The sequence below is a fragment of the Thunnus thynnus genome, chromosome 4 (assembly GCF_963924715.1).
Source record: "Thunnus thynnus chromosome 4, fThuThy2.1, whole genome shotgun sequence".
NCBI lineage: Eukaryota > Metazoa > Chordata > Actinopteri > Scombriformes > Scombridae > Thunnus > Thunnus thynnus.
This window is the reverse complement of record NC_089520.1, coordinates 15879010-15891080: the sequence shown is the minus strand read 5'-3', so window position 1 is coordinate 15891080 and position 12071 is coordinate 15879010. Positions and strand designations below refer to the sequence as shown.

At 39.2% G+C, this 12071-nt stretch overlaps 1 protein-coding gene across 1 annotated transcript in view; it reads right to left on the bottom strand.

The window, feature by feature from the left end:
• Nucleotides 1-3665, bottom strand: part of slc6a11b (solute carrier family 6 member 11b) — a 31966-nt gene extending 28301 nt beyond the window's left edge. Inside the window, exons 1-5 of the mRNA XM_067586917.1 lie at nucleotides 3235-3665; nucleotides 2309-2536; nucleotides 1695-1829; nucleotides 1313-1453; nucleotides 1082-1163 (exon numbers count right to left, since the gene is read on the bottom strand). Of these exons, the coding sequence (XP_067443018.1) occupies nucleotides 1082-1163; nucleotides 1313-1453; nucleotides 1695-1829; nucleotides 2309-2519 (569 nt within the window). The 5' untranslated portion in view covers nucleotides 2520-2536; nucleotides 3235-3665. The remainder of the gene's footprint in view (nucleotides 1-1081; nucleotides 1164-1312; nucleotides 1454-1694; nucleotides 1830-2308; nucleotides 2537-3234) is intronic.
• Nucleotides 3666-12071: the final 8406 nt, after the last annotated feature.

Genomic DNA, 12071 nt, shown 5'->3' with positions numbered 1-12071 from the left:
CACATTAATATATTTTGTTCAGTAGTTTTTTAGGTTCAGTTAAAAGACTTTTGTCAAGATATATCACTTGTTTAGTGATGCAGTGATAATATTATTGCACGTATGTACAAAATTAATCTGTGTTTGTGAGCCTTTTATCAAACACTCTCACTCTCTCTCTTTCTTACACTCTGCAAACACTTTTTTCCAAGCACTACTTGCAGCAGGGTCTAGTGCCATCTTGCCTGCATATAAAGTTTTTATGTTAAGGCATAGAAATGGAAAGACAAAGCCATGCAACATTATTTTGGAGTACCAAATGAAAAATCTATACAGATGACAAAATAAGCTTTTTTACCTTCCAGCTCTGATGTTTGTTTATGCTGTATATACAGTACAAAACACGGCAGTCTGTCTTGGCATAGATTACACAAGGCTTGGTCAGTTACTATTTTTGCCAACAACATGGTGGTTGGCTTTTTGGCCATTTCCTTTGGGCATGTCTTCCTCTGGGGTGCTGGCTCAAATCTGACATTTTCATCACTGTTACACATATCATCTCACTAAATTTTGATTTAGAGGCAACAATACAGACAACAATTTAAATTGAACTGTTGTGATTGCAGTATATATTTTGAAAAGGTTGGTAAGCAGGTTGAAAGTGAGATATGACCCAGCAGTGTAAACATAGCCACTGGCAGCAAGACAGGAAGTGTGGTCAGCGTTACACACTGACAAAGCCTGATCTGCTGCCACACACATGGCTCTAGCTGGGAGACAGCTGGCCTACCAGGGCCTGCTGACACACAAATATGAAAAGGACTGACTAATTATTGGGGGAAAGGTTAGGGGGGGTCAGTGAAACAGTCTGGAGCTTTCAGCAGTTCATAATTTCAGCAATATGACACATAATGACATTTAGGAAGGACTGGAGATGTTTGAGGACAACCTGAACTGTCATGGTGTTTTAAGACAAATGATGATTCCATTAATATATTATAGCCACAGAGAAGAAGTCGCAAATGTAGAATGGTGAACATGACAGAACATGAAGATGATTTAAATTTTAAAAAAAGAAAGAAAGAAAGAAAAAAATACTCACTCCCAGAACTCAATGACCGGAGAAGTTGCGTTGGGGTTTGTGATGTTTGTGGCATTTTCCCCGTAGAAGTCAACACAGTTCTCTGTGGATACACAATGACATGTTGTTATTTTTGAGGCATTGCACATTAAAAACCTAGGAGATATTTTCTATTTTCTGAAGAAACAAAAAAGATGCACATGATCATTGCACAAAGAATCTCCTCTCTTATCCAATGTTCCTTCCTCCTACCTGTATTCCAGTAGTGCCCACAGCCAGCCCACGGCAGCTCAGTGGTGAAGCAGTTAAAGAGGTAGAAGATGGCCCAGGATAGGATCACTACATAGTACACGTTTAGATGAGCTTCAATCACCTGGGTTGCATAGCCGATACCTGACAGGGCAGAGAGTTACAGAAACGGCATGTGAATGGCTACATTTTCAAACTACTGCAAACTCTAAGTAAACGCAGGATGCAGCAGTGACTACTGTCACATGTCAATAGTTTGCATCTGTCTCAACAGATGTGAACAATCCATTGTGCGTTTGCAAGAATCAATTTTTATCTGCCCATGTTCTGTATAAAAACTCATGAGTACCCCCTGAGAAAAGATATAAGGTGAGCGTGTTCTTACCCTCGAACAGCGGGCAGACTTTCCTCCAGCAGGTGATGCCTCCCTCACTGGTGAACTGACCCAGGGCAGTCTCCAGGAAAAACACGGGGATACCGCAGCACACGAAGAAGATGACATATGGAACGAAGAATGCACCTTTATGCACACAAAAAAAAATATGCAGAGAACATGATCACCACTTCATCTATCAGTTCTTCTAACTCTTCTCTACACTTCTCTTAGGAGCAATTCACAAAATTCTTATTGAGGAAATTAAGATGCTCTTTATGATGCCACACTCATACTGCAAGGTGACCTTTTCAGATTATGCAGAGGATCCATACTGTGCAGTCTAATAGTGGCTAATGAGGGAACCTGCGTCTTTTATTGACATGATTGTGCATAATGGATGAAATAATAAAGGATATTTGTGTTACACTGACAGCTCTCTTGTTGTGGTAAAGGTGAAAGAATTTCATTCACACAGGAAACTTTTACATTTTAATAAGGTTATGATATTGCACTTGCCTAATCTTTTCCAATGAGGATACCTGTCTCACCTCCTCCCTTATTTAGTTAGCAGCCAGTTCACATCCAGTCTACTAGCACAGGTACAGTGAAGGAAATGTCTTTACCTCCTCCATTCTTGTAGCAGAGGTAAGGAAACCTCCAGACGTTGCCCAGCCCGATGATCTCTCCGGCCACAGACAGGACAAACTCGATCTTGTTGTTCCACTGGCCTCTCTCATTGTACTCCCTGTTGTCTAGGCTGGAGCTGGACCCTTCCGGGTCTCTGCCATCCTCTGGTTTACCGTTTATAACGGGCCCGCTCTTCTCAGCTGTCATGACGTTCCAGCAGCCCGCTGAGAGAGAAAAAACACCCACATGCACAGAAGATTGAAAAAGGTGACATCAAAGCCAGAACTTTTAAATGCATTCAGTAACTTTTTTTCTGAAATCTTTCCTGAGATATCTGAATGGGACTGTCCCATTAATGCAAAACCACGCCCATCTACTGTATAATAGTCCGGATTTATGCCAAAGTTCGAATCCAATTAATTTCCACTGGTTATGCAGCTGCATGGCCCTTTAAACAGTCACAAATATAGATAAAATAGGAGCAGAGTAGAGTCAAGTGTAATACCTCATTAACTATTCATTTAACTGAAAGAAGGCAAAACAGATAAAGAATAGAAAAGACAACCAAAGTCCAGCTAAAAAGAGAATTACAGATAGAAAACAAGCTTTGAGTAACATACAACTAAACCACTAGCTTCTGTGAAAGTAAACTTACTCTTCTGTTTGGTATCATTATTATAATACAACACTTAGCGTGAGATAACTTGTTGAAACACAGCCACAGTGCATATGAAAATCAATCAACCCATTCAATTAAGTCATTATCTGCTCACTGGATACAAGTTCACAGCTTAATGAGAAGTTAGAAAGTCAATCAAAAAACAAACTAAAAAAGCGTGGAAGAAAACTTCATGCAAATATGAAGCAGAAATTATCAGTCTAAAAGAAAACAAAGACATGTAACTTGAGTCGCACTACTCACCAGTCTCCTATGGAACAGTGGCAAACCTCCTTTTGGCTCCCGCGATGATGCGCACCAACAATTGCCTTTACAAAACGCAAGATGGTTAAGCCTGATCAGGGGGGTGAAAAAAAGGAGAGAGGGGGCAAAAGAGGAAAAGGAGAACAATCTGGATCCGCGCTGAGTGAAATAGTTTGGTTGAGTCTCTCGACTATATAAAGGAAAATGCCAGACGTGGCAGAGTGACGGTCTATCTTGCACCAGGCGATGGATAACGTGCGACTGCGCTCCCACTCTCCAAGCGGTCCACTCTCAAGCGCCTCTACTTGGATAAAAGCCATGTGGTAACCAGTCTAGCTCTCACATCAGCGTTACCACGACACAGAGAGAGCAGGCTGGCATGGAGAGACGGGCAAGACACGAGAAAAAAGTTGGGTTGATGTTGGTTTAAGCATCAGGTTTACAGTTTGTCTAAAATAACTGAAAGTAACATTATTAAGCAACTTATTGCAAGCTTGTTACAGCTTCCCCATTAGCTGTAAATATGTAAAAATAAATAAATAAATAAAAAGGTTTAATGCATCAGCAAAACGCAGCAATTGACACTGATGTATTTTTATATCAAGGCAAAACCACAGAAATGCTGTTTTATTTCATAGCAGGCACTTGAGTGCCTGGAATTGGGTTTTGTATTTCACATCCAACTCATAGATCATCGTTTTGCCTTTAATATCACTATTCATTTTTTCTGGCACATTTAGGCTATTCCATCAGGCTATTTGCTAGTTGCAGGAACTTGACTACTGTAGGCGTCAGAAGGAAGAAATCAATACATTTTGTAAATTTCTGGATGCATTTTCAAACCTGTTCTCCAGGATCTGGGCTTTTAATCTCTTATTTGCAGTTATCAGTAAAATTTTCTTGCAGACATTAGACTACTGTAAATTCCTTATCTGAATCAAGGGTCTAAGGTTAGAGGCTGAGGTATGCTGTGCAGATTGTAAAGCTGCTTGAGGCAAATTTGTAATTTGTATTTATGGGCTACAATATATAAAACTAAACTGACTTGATCTGACTTAAATTCAACATGCAACTAATAAGACAACACCAATCATAACATTTCGCAAAATGACATTTATGGCCAGTGTGTTTACATTTTAAGCTTCGTCTTGATAACAGAAGAATAAGAAGTTTTCAAAGAGGAAATCATTGATGTATTACAACACGATATGATAAAACTGATATCAAGCTTGCATGAGAGCCCGACCGATATATCATCAGTGCCAGTAGTTCCAGTCAATATCACTTTATTGTATCAGCCTATATGTTATCTGATAAAAGATCAAGATGTTTGAGGTCATTTAGGTCACCATTACATAGTTTGTCCACCAGAGAGCACTGACAAGTTTATTTTTCAATTGTAAAATGACCCACTCAGTCAAATATTTGGTCATAGTTCTTTTTTTATTAGGAAAATATTTGTTTATGCTGTCTGTTGTTGTTAAACAAATATTGGCAAATATAATATCAGATTTTTTTAAACTCTCAAATATCATTATCCGTAATGGCCTCAAAAATATCAGTCGGGCACTAGTCTGCATTTACATATTCAAGACAACACAAAAAGTACTTTAAAAAAAACAAAACAAAACAAAAAAACCTGTATACACACGACACCTGAGCTGTTAGTTGAAGGCTTTTGGGAAGTCAAGTCCTAATCATCAAAGAGGCAGTGATCCCGTTTGATTTATGAATTGATGTCAACAGTCTTGTTCCCTTTGTCCAGCAGTTGCTCCTGCTTTGCTCTCAGCATACCAACTCACACTCCTTTGTCCCATTTAGAAGCGTACAATACCATTAGAGTCCTTATTTAAAAACACTGGATTGTAGTTGTCACCAGCTAATGATGAATGACCAGCTCGTCATAAAGTCTTAATAACCCACGCTTCTTGACAAACAATTGTTTCCTCGTGGGCTTTAAAAGAGAGTTTGTAGGGTTTGTTCATACACAATTTGATTGCCTGGTTTCCAGGCGTGATAGACTCGGTGCACTAGGAACTCCCCTGACTCTAAAAGCCTGACCTAGTCTCTAAGAATCCCTTCACGCAAGGGTCACTCGTCGTTAGAAGCTTAAAGGAAGTGCCCTGCATAAAAAGTATGGCCACCCAAAGCGGCTGGCAAACACTCACTGTGCCTTTCAAGTAGAGTCAAGTCCTTTATTTATGTTGCCCTGTACAACATTATCAGAGTAGGAACACTGGATGAGGATCAAACTTTGATATTTCCTCACAGGTACAAGGTTTACCATTTTTTTGCTTGGTAAGAAATATCAGGTCTTTGCCTTAAAATTGCTACATGAAGCTGCAGTGCTGTGATTGTCCAGCATATCAAAACAAGTTTAGACCTTTTCTAGTTAATTGACAAAGCCCATTCTCAAACTTTAGGAGGGTCAAGAGTCATTTTGGACTACAATATGAGAGAGATTGCCTCCAGAGGACATGTGTTAAAAATAAATAACTTCACTGCAGCTCATGATGGTCTGTTGACAAGAAAGCTGCAGGTCATTCTCCTCCACCATTATCCTTTTGGCCCACTGACTCTAAACCAAGCAAGATGCTTCAAAGTAATTGGCTGCCTCGTTCCTAAGGGACCCCAAAGTTGCTCTTTTAGTTGTTTGAGTCCAGAGGGACAGAGTTACTTTGCTGTCCAGTTAGGACACTGGAAAAAGACTTGTTGCTGGGAAACCTATCTGCAGGCTTTTACAAGATGCTGTGAGTGAGATGAGAGAGGGAATAGACAGGTGGACTGTAGTATGTTAGAGGCAAAGGTGAAAGGAATGCAAAGAAAGCAGACAGACATAGAGGAGAGAAGCAGAGTGAGAAAAGAAGGACAGTGAGAGGAGGAGAGTGGATAAAGCTGCCTGTCTGAATCTCTTTTGCCCTCTTCTGATGTTATATAACTGTTGTGAATGCTGATCAATTTGTCTCTAAATCTCTCTATAGCCAACATCTTTTCTCTCAGGAGGATAGCTTGATGTATTTGCTCTTTTCACAACAAACTGTGACAAAAACTTGAGCAGCATATTGCATTGCTTTTTTTCACTGTTGGCTACTGAGCAGTTTTTCAGTGCTCATCATTGCACATTTGTGTATTCTGCGAAAGCAGTTGTTGAAACAATAGAAAAAATGAAGCCATTGATTTTTCCTGCACATTTTCGTACTGGAGTTAAACCAGAAAATGTTATGCACAAATCTACTTCTTTGGGCTTGTGGAGCATAGTTTATGACTTACTTGAACCCCCAATATTTGTAAATACATGTACTAACATTTAGGAGCGGCCTCGTACAGAAGCAGGTTTTCTCATATTTATGTGTCATCAGTGTAAAATGTCCTGCTGTTCACATTCTGCAGATTGTCATTTTCAGGGATATGATATATTTTGGGTGATAATCAGATATATTAAGATTTCCCATGACATCTTTGGCCACTAGCTACAATCCTTTTCCCCTTTTAATACAGAGATGCATATTATAACAGCAACACCACGCTGGTATACATCGTAGAGTGAAGGTAGTGCATGTGTGATGAAGTGCAAAGACTGTTCGAGTAAATGTTTTATGTGGGGAGCCTGCAATAGTTTGTTAAAAAAGAGTTCCATTATGTACAACTTCAGTGTGTTTTAGACATAATGTTCAGAAATCAACACTGGTTTCAGCAGTTTTAAGCATAGATGAAATAAGTGTTAGTGAAAAAGGTGATGTTTGAGAAAATGGTCACATTCCTCTAATGTCAGCAACAGTCAAAATGCTGCATTGTGGCTCTAATGTCCTCTGGAAGCAATTTCAGAAATGTCAGTTATTAATAGATAAAGGCCTTCAAGAACATTCACAGGCGAGTTTTGTGCTTACACTATTAATCTATTTATCATTTATGTTCAATACCGCACCTGCGCACCAATGTGCAATACAATGTATATTTGTATATATTTCAATTTGCCTCTGTCTTGTCTTTCTTTTCTCTCTCTCCTTTTATTATGATTGTAAATATTTTATAATATTTTCTGATTTGAACTAGAGCTTGAAGAAGCCAGAGTTCACTGCCATCAGTGTTGCCATCTGCTGTGTTTCTGTGCATGTGACAATAAAAGCTCTTGAATCTTGAATCTTCCTTCAAAGACAAAAATATACTCGGTGTGTAAAGATAGCTGAGAAAAAGAAAAGAGCAGCGAGCAAGATGCTCCATTCACACATCAAGTGGACATCAGGGGTAACGTGTCCACTACTGTCAGTCTTCAGCTGCAGGAGGATAGCAAGTCGAATGGGAGGTTGTCCAGTTTGTTAAGGGTTTGAGGTTTAGTAGAGTATCATCAGCATAGCAGTGAAGGTCATTTTTGTGAGTGACACAAATTACTCACCATAAGGAAGTTCAAAGTGTGACGTGTTGGTACCAAAACTATTCTATAGAAGGAAATTTGAATGAAAATAACTTGAAGGCATTCCTCTGAAAATCTCCCATTTGATAAGTTTGACATGTTTGGAACGGAGCCCACTCAGAGGAAGGACCCAAATTGACTGACAAAAGACAAAGTCATAACTTCAGCCAGATCTGCCATTCAGTGTCCTGCAATGCTAATGCTTAGCCAAGTGTATAAACCTCCAGCTCAATGGAGACACCATCCCACATCTTCATATCAACAGCAATTTGTTTGAGCAATTCAACAAGACGCCCCCAGAACATTTAAACACGGGTCACTTCACTGAGAAAGCTTTAGACTGCATTGATGCACAATTTTCACCAACGACAAAGAGAAACTGCAAGGGAAAGTGAAGAGAAAAGAAGCTAGGGGAAATGCAAGACAAAGAGCCCAGCGCAACAAATCCCAAACTCAGGTTCAACAAACTAGCTGCAGCCAATCCACTGCATCTATTCAGTCCACTTGAATCAAGCGTTTCTTTTATCCCCATGCGACAATTAGTCTGGTGTCCAACAAAAGGTAATATTTACATTCACAACAATAGTGTGACAGTATCAGATAACAGTACAAAACAATGAGCGTGTGATAATTTAGCTTGGGTCACACACATACGCGTGGGCATGCATGCATACATACACACACACACACACACACACACACACACACACACACACCAGTACACACACCAGTACACACACACACACACACACACACTCTGACCCAACCTTACTGCTTTCCTTGGAGAGTCCAATAGCTTTTTCTGCTTGGCAAGAGAGGAGCGTTGAGTAGCTACCAACCAGGGCCACCCAGTAGTGAGTGAGACCTGCCAGCAACACCCCCGGGCACATGCCAGTAGAGCTGAGGAGGCTGATACTGGTATGCTGAATATTAATACTATAAGGGTGCTAGTGTAACAACGAGCACTTCAATGAAGTAGAAATGCAGTAACACAGTATTCTACAAGTCGCATCTCTCCTCTACATGATATGAAACCATGTTATAATTAATTATGTGATATAGGAAGTATAAATGGTTTAATCTGACATATTTTTGCTGGTGTGCAATGGATCATCTGTAGCATTTTTTGGCATTTACTAACATATTTTCATACAATCGGAATTTATCCATCCATTTTCATAGCTACTGTCTGTCCTTTGCGAGGTCACTGGGGCTGGAGCCTATCCCAGATGACACTGGGCAAGAGGTGGGATATACCCTGGACGGGTTGTCAGTCTATCATGGGGGCTGACACATAGCAACGGACAAGTGTTCACATTCACATTCACAACTACAAGCAATTTAGATTTGCCAGTTAACCTAACTGGCTTGTATTTGGATTGAGGGAGGAAACCCACGCAGGAACTGGGAGAACATGCAAACTTCACACAGTAAGGCAGTTGTTCTCTTGAGTTGTTAAGTATCTGTGTGACTAATAACTGACACCAACAATTACTCCCAGAGAGAGTACACAAGTCAAAACAAGAGTCTAATCGTAATATATTACATAACTGTACTGTATAAAAGCTGTTCATTTGAAACCAAACCAAACACAATTCCACACAAACTTGGTCATCTTTCCTCTCGATTGCTTCAACTGTTTAGTGTCTACATTTACGCTGTAGAAGATTGTTAAAACATGTGTGCAGGAGAAATGTAACAGCAACACTTGGTATCCTGATAAAACAAAGAAAGAAGAGTTTGAAATCAAGTGGATGAAGTTGTGTGGAAGATCTCAAAGCTCAACATGAGTACCATCGCTAAGGACGACTATGTCTATTCAAAGGCAACAAGTTTTCTACTACAACATTTACTGTAGTTACTGACTGCCTGTGGTTAGTAATGATAAACTGCTATATAAGTCACCATATGGTTAACTGAAAGTTGTTGGATGTAGCAACAGTAACTGAGGTTCAAGATTAATTTTATTGTGTATTCTGAAACTGCACATCTAGTAGTGAGCAGCAGAAAGAAATGACTCACATTGACAACAAGCAATAAACAGCAATACAAACAAGATAATTCCCTTTTTATAGAATTTTGACCTATTTGGCACACCCAAATGGAAAAGCTTATAACAGAAGAACTGTAAGGCCAAGATGCATGCATTAGCCTTCATTTGACAAGTGACATCTTCTAGTTTCTAGAAATGTGTTTGTTTGGCATGTGGTTAAAACACAAACAAAACTACATCAGTTCAAATAATATATAAAAAAAATATATAAATAGTCCGAGAAATATGATTAACTAGACAATTATAAATAAACAGCTAAATAGCAATAAAATGGCAATAACACACAACAGTCAGGTATAGTCGTAGCAGCATGATGAGACTACTAAAAGTAATCACTAAAATCTCTAAATACTAAAATCAAAATACTAAAAATACACTCAGGGCTAACTGAGGCTGGGCAGTGTTAGTATCTGTCCATTAGACTTATCTTGCAGTGGTGATTTTAACTTGTGATAGCAGGTGAAGTGCAGGTGTAACTAATAACATCAGTGATCACTCCGTTGTTTTATGTGAGCAAAATGAATCAACATGAACAATAGATCATTCTTTTGACTTGTCAAACACAGTATCATCACTAATAACATTCATAATTGTTATAAGTGTGCCAGTTCGAAGGCCCTGCTATTATACATGTTGGCTCACTGCTATATTTACTAGTACACCTAAATACTGTATAACACAGACATCATTAATGTTATTAGCTACACCTGTGCTTTTCTGCATGGTTTGACAAATCAAAATGCCCTCTGTGAGAGATGGTAATATAGCACTCCATTATTGATGTTATTGGTTACACCTGTGATTAATGTCTGTGAAAAGGTCTTTTCTGTCATTATTTTTGCAGAATCTTGTCATGAATTAAAATGTTGCACATGGGGAAATTTCCCCTGTTGGAGATAAATGGGAGTATTCAAGGTGTGCAATCTATGAAAAGTCAAAAAGTTCACCATGTGGAAGGTCAAATTGACAGATCTAAGCACTGGTTTTCAAGACCATGAGATGCCGTTGAAACTTCTGCAAGCTATTAAGTGGACTTTTGATCTTTTAATTATTTTGTTACATACAGTAAACTGTTCCAAAAAGGTCAATAATGAAGTTCTATGCTCATATAATAATGTTAACTTTTAAGTGTTGACACATCATCTTTTTGTAATAACTATATTTTAGTGAGGCCAAGAAAATAACAAGAAAATAAGTGAAGTTTGATGGAGAAAATAACTTTAAAGAAAAAAACTTTTGATGTGTGATACTAGAGGAAAAGTCAGGGAAACACCAAAGTTATTAGAATTCATCCTCTGGGGACGATGACTGTCTCTATCAAATTTCATGTCAATCTTCCAACAGTTGTGAACATATTTCACTCTGGATCCAAGTGTTGGACTGACACATGGATGGACGAAATGTTCCGACTCAATCACCAGAGCCAAGCTGTAAAGAAATAAAGAAAATAAAACTGGAAACAGAGGTGAGAGAGAATATTAAAGTCAAAATATATGGGCAGAGTATTCAGCTCTCAAGTGTTCACAGTAAATTGGCATTCAATCACAAAAAGTTTACTGCTTCTCTGAAAAGATTGTGTTTTTGAGTTAATTTTTATCACCAAATGTCTTCTGTCAGTCATTTTCTCTCACACATACACAGTCACTGACTTCAGCCTCAGCGCATGATGAACACCAAGGTAATAATTTCATTTAAGCCCTTCACCCTGCAGATTTCTCATGGGAGACTGATAATATGAAACCTGACCTGCAATTATACGTTCAGCTGTTCTTAGCTCTATGTGTCTCCATGCTCACCTGCCAGACAGTCTTTTGATGCTATTAGCGCATCCTGGAGTGCAGTGGAGCATAGCTAATGAAGACAAACTGGAGATATCATACAAAAAATGTCAGGTGGTCTCTGCCTTGTCGTCCATCCACCTCCCCCTCCTCAGCTCATCCTTACCTCAAGATGAAATGTTGATCAGTCTGGGAAATACGACACCCCCCACATCTTCCTGTGAATCTGTCATTTCACTTATCGCCGGCTGACATCTCAGCATGGACACAATGAGCTGGGGAATGGGGCTATAATACCTGCGAGGTTTAGAGGTGGGACGGTAATCACAGACCTGTCCATCTGTTGTCAGGAGAGAATTGAGTGTGATTGTGTCTCTGGGTGCGAGAGTCAGAAAAGTAGCGTGAACGTGTGTGTGGGAGTGTGTTATCATGTCGTTTGTGAAATCCTGTATGTGTGTGTTATGAGGCTATACATCTTTATTTCATGGGAGGAACCAAAAGTTGAGAAAAAAAAAATTCTGAAGATATTTTTCACACCACTGCTGTTTAAATCACATGTCAGTCCAAGCCCAAGAGGTTTTCATTTCAATAAACC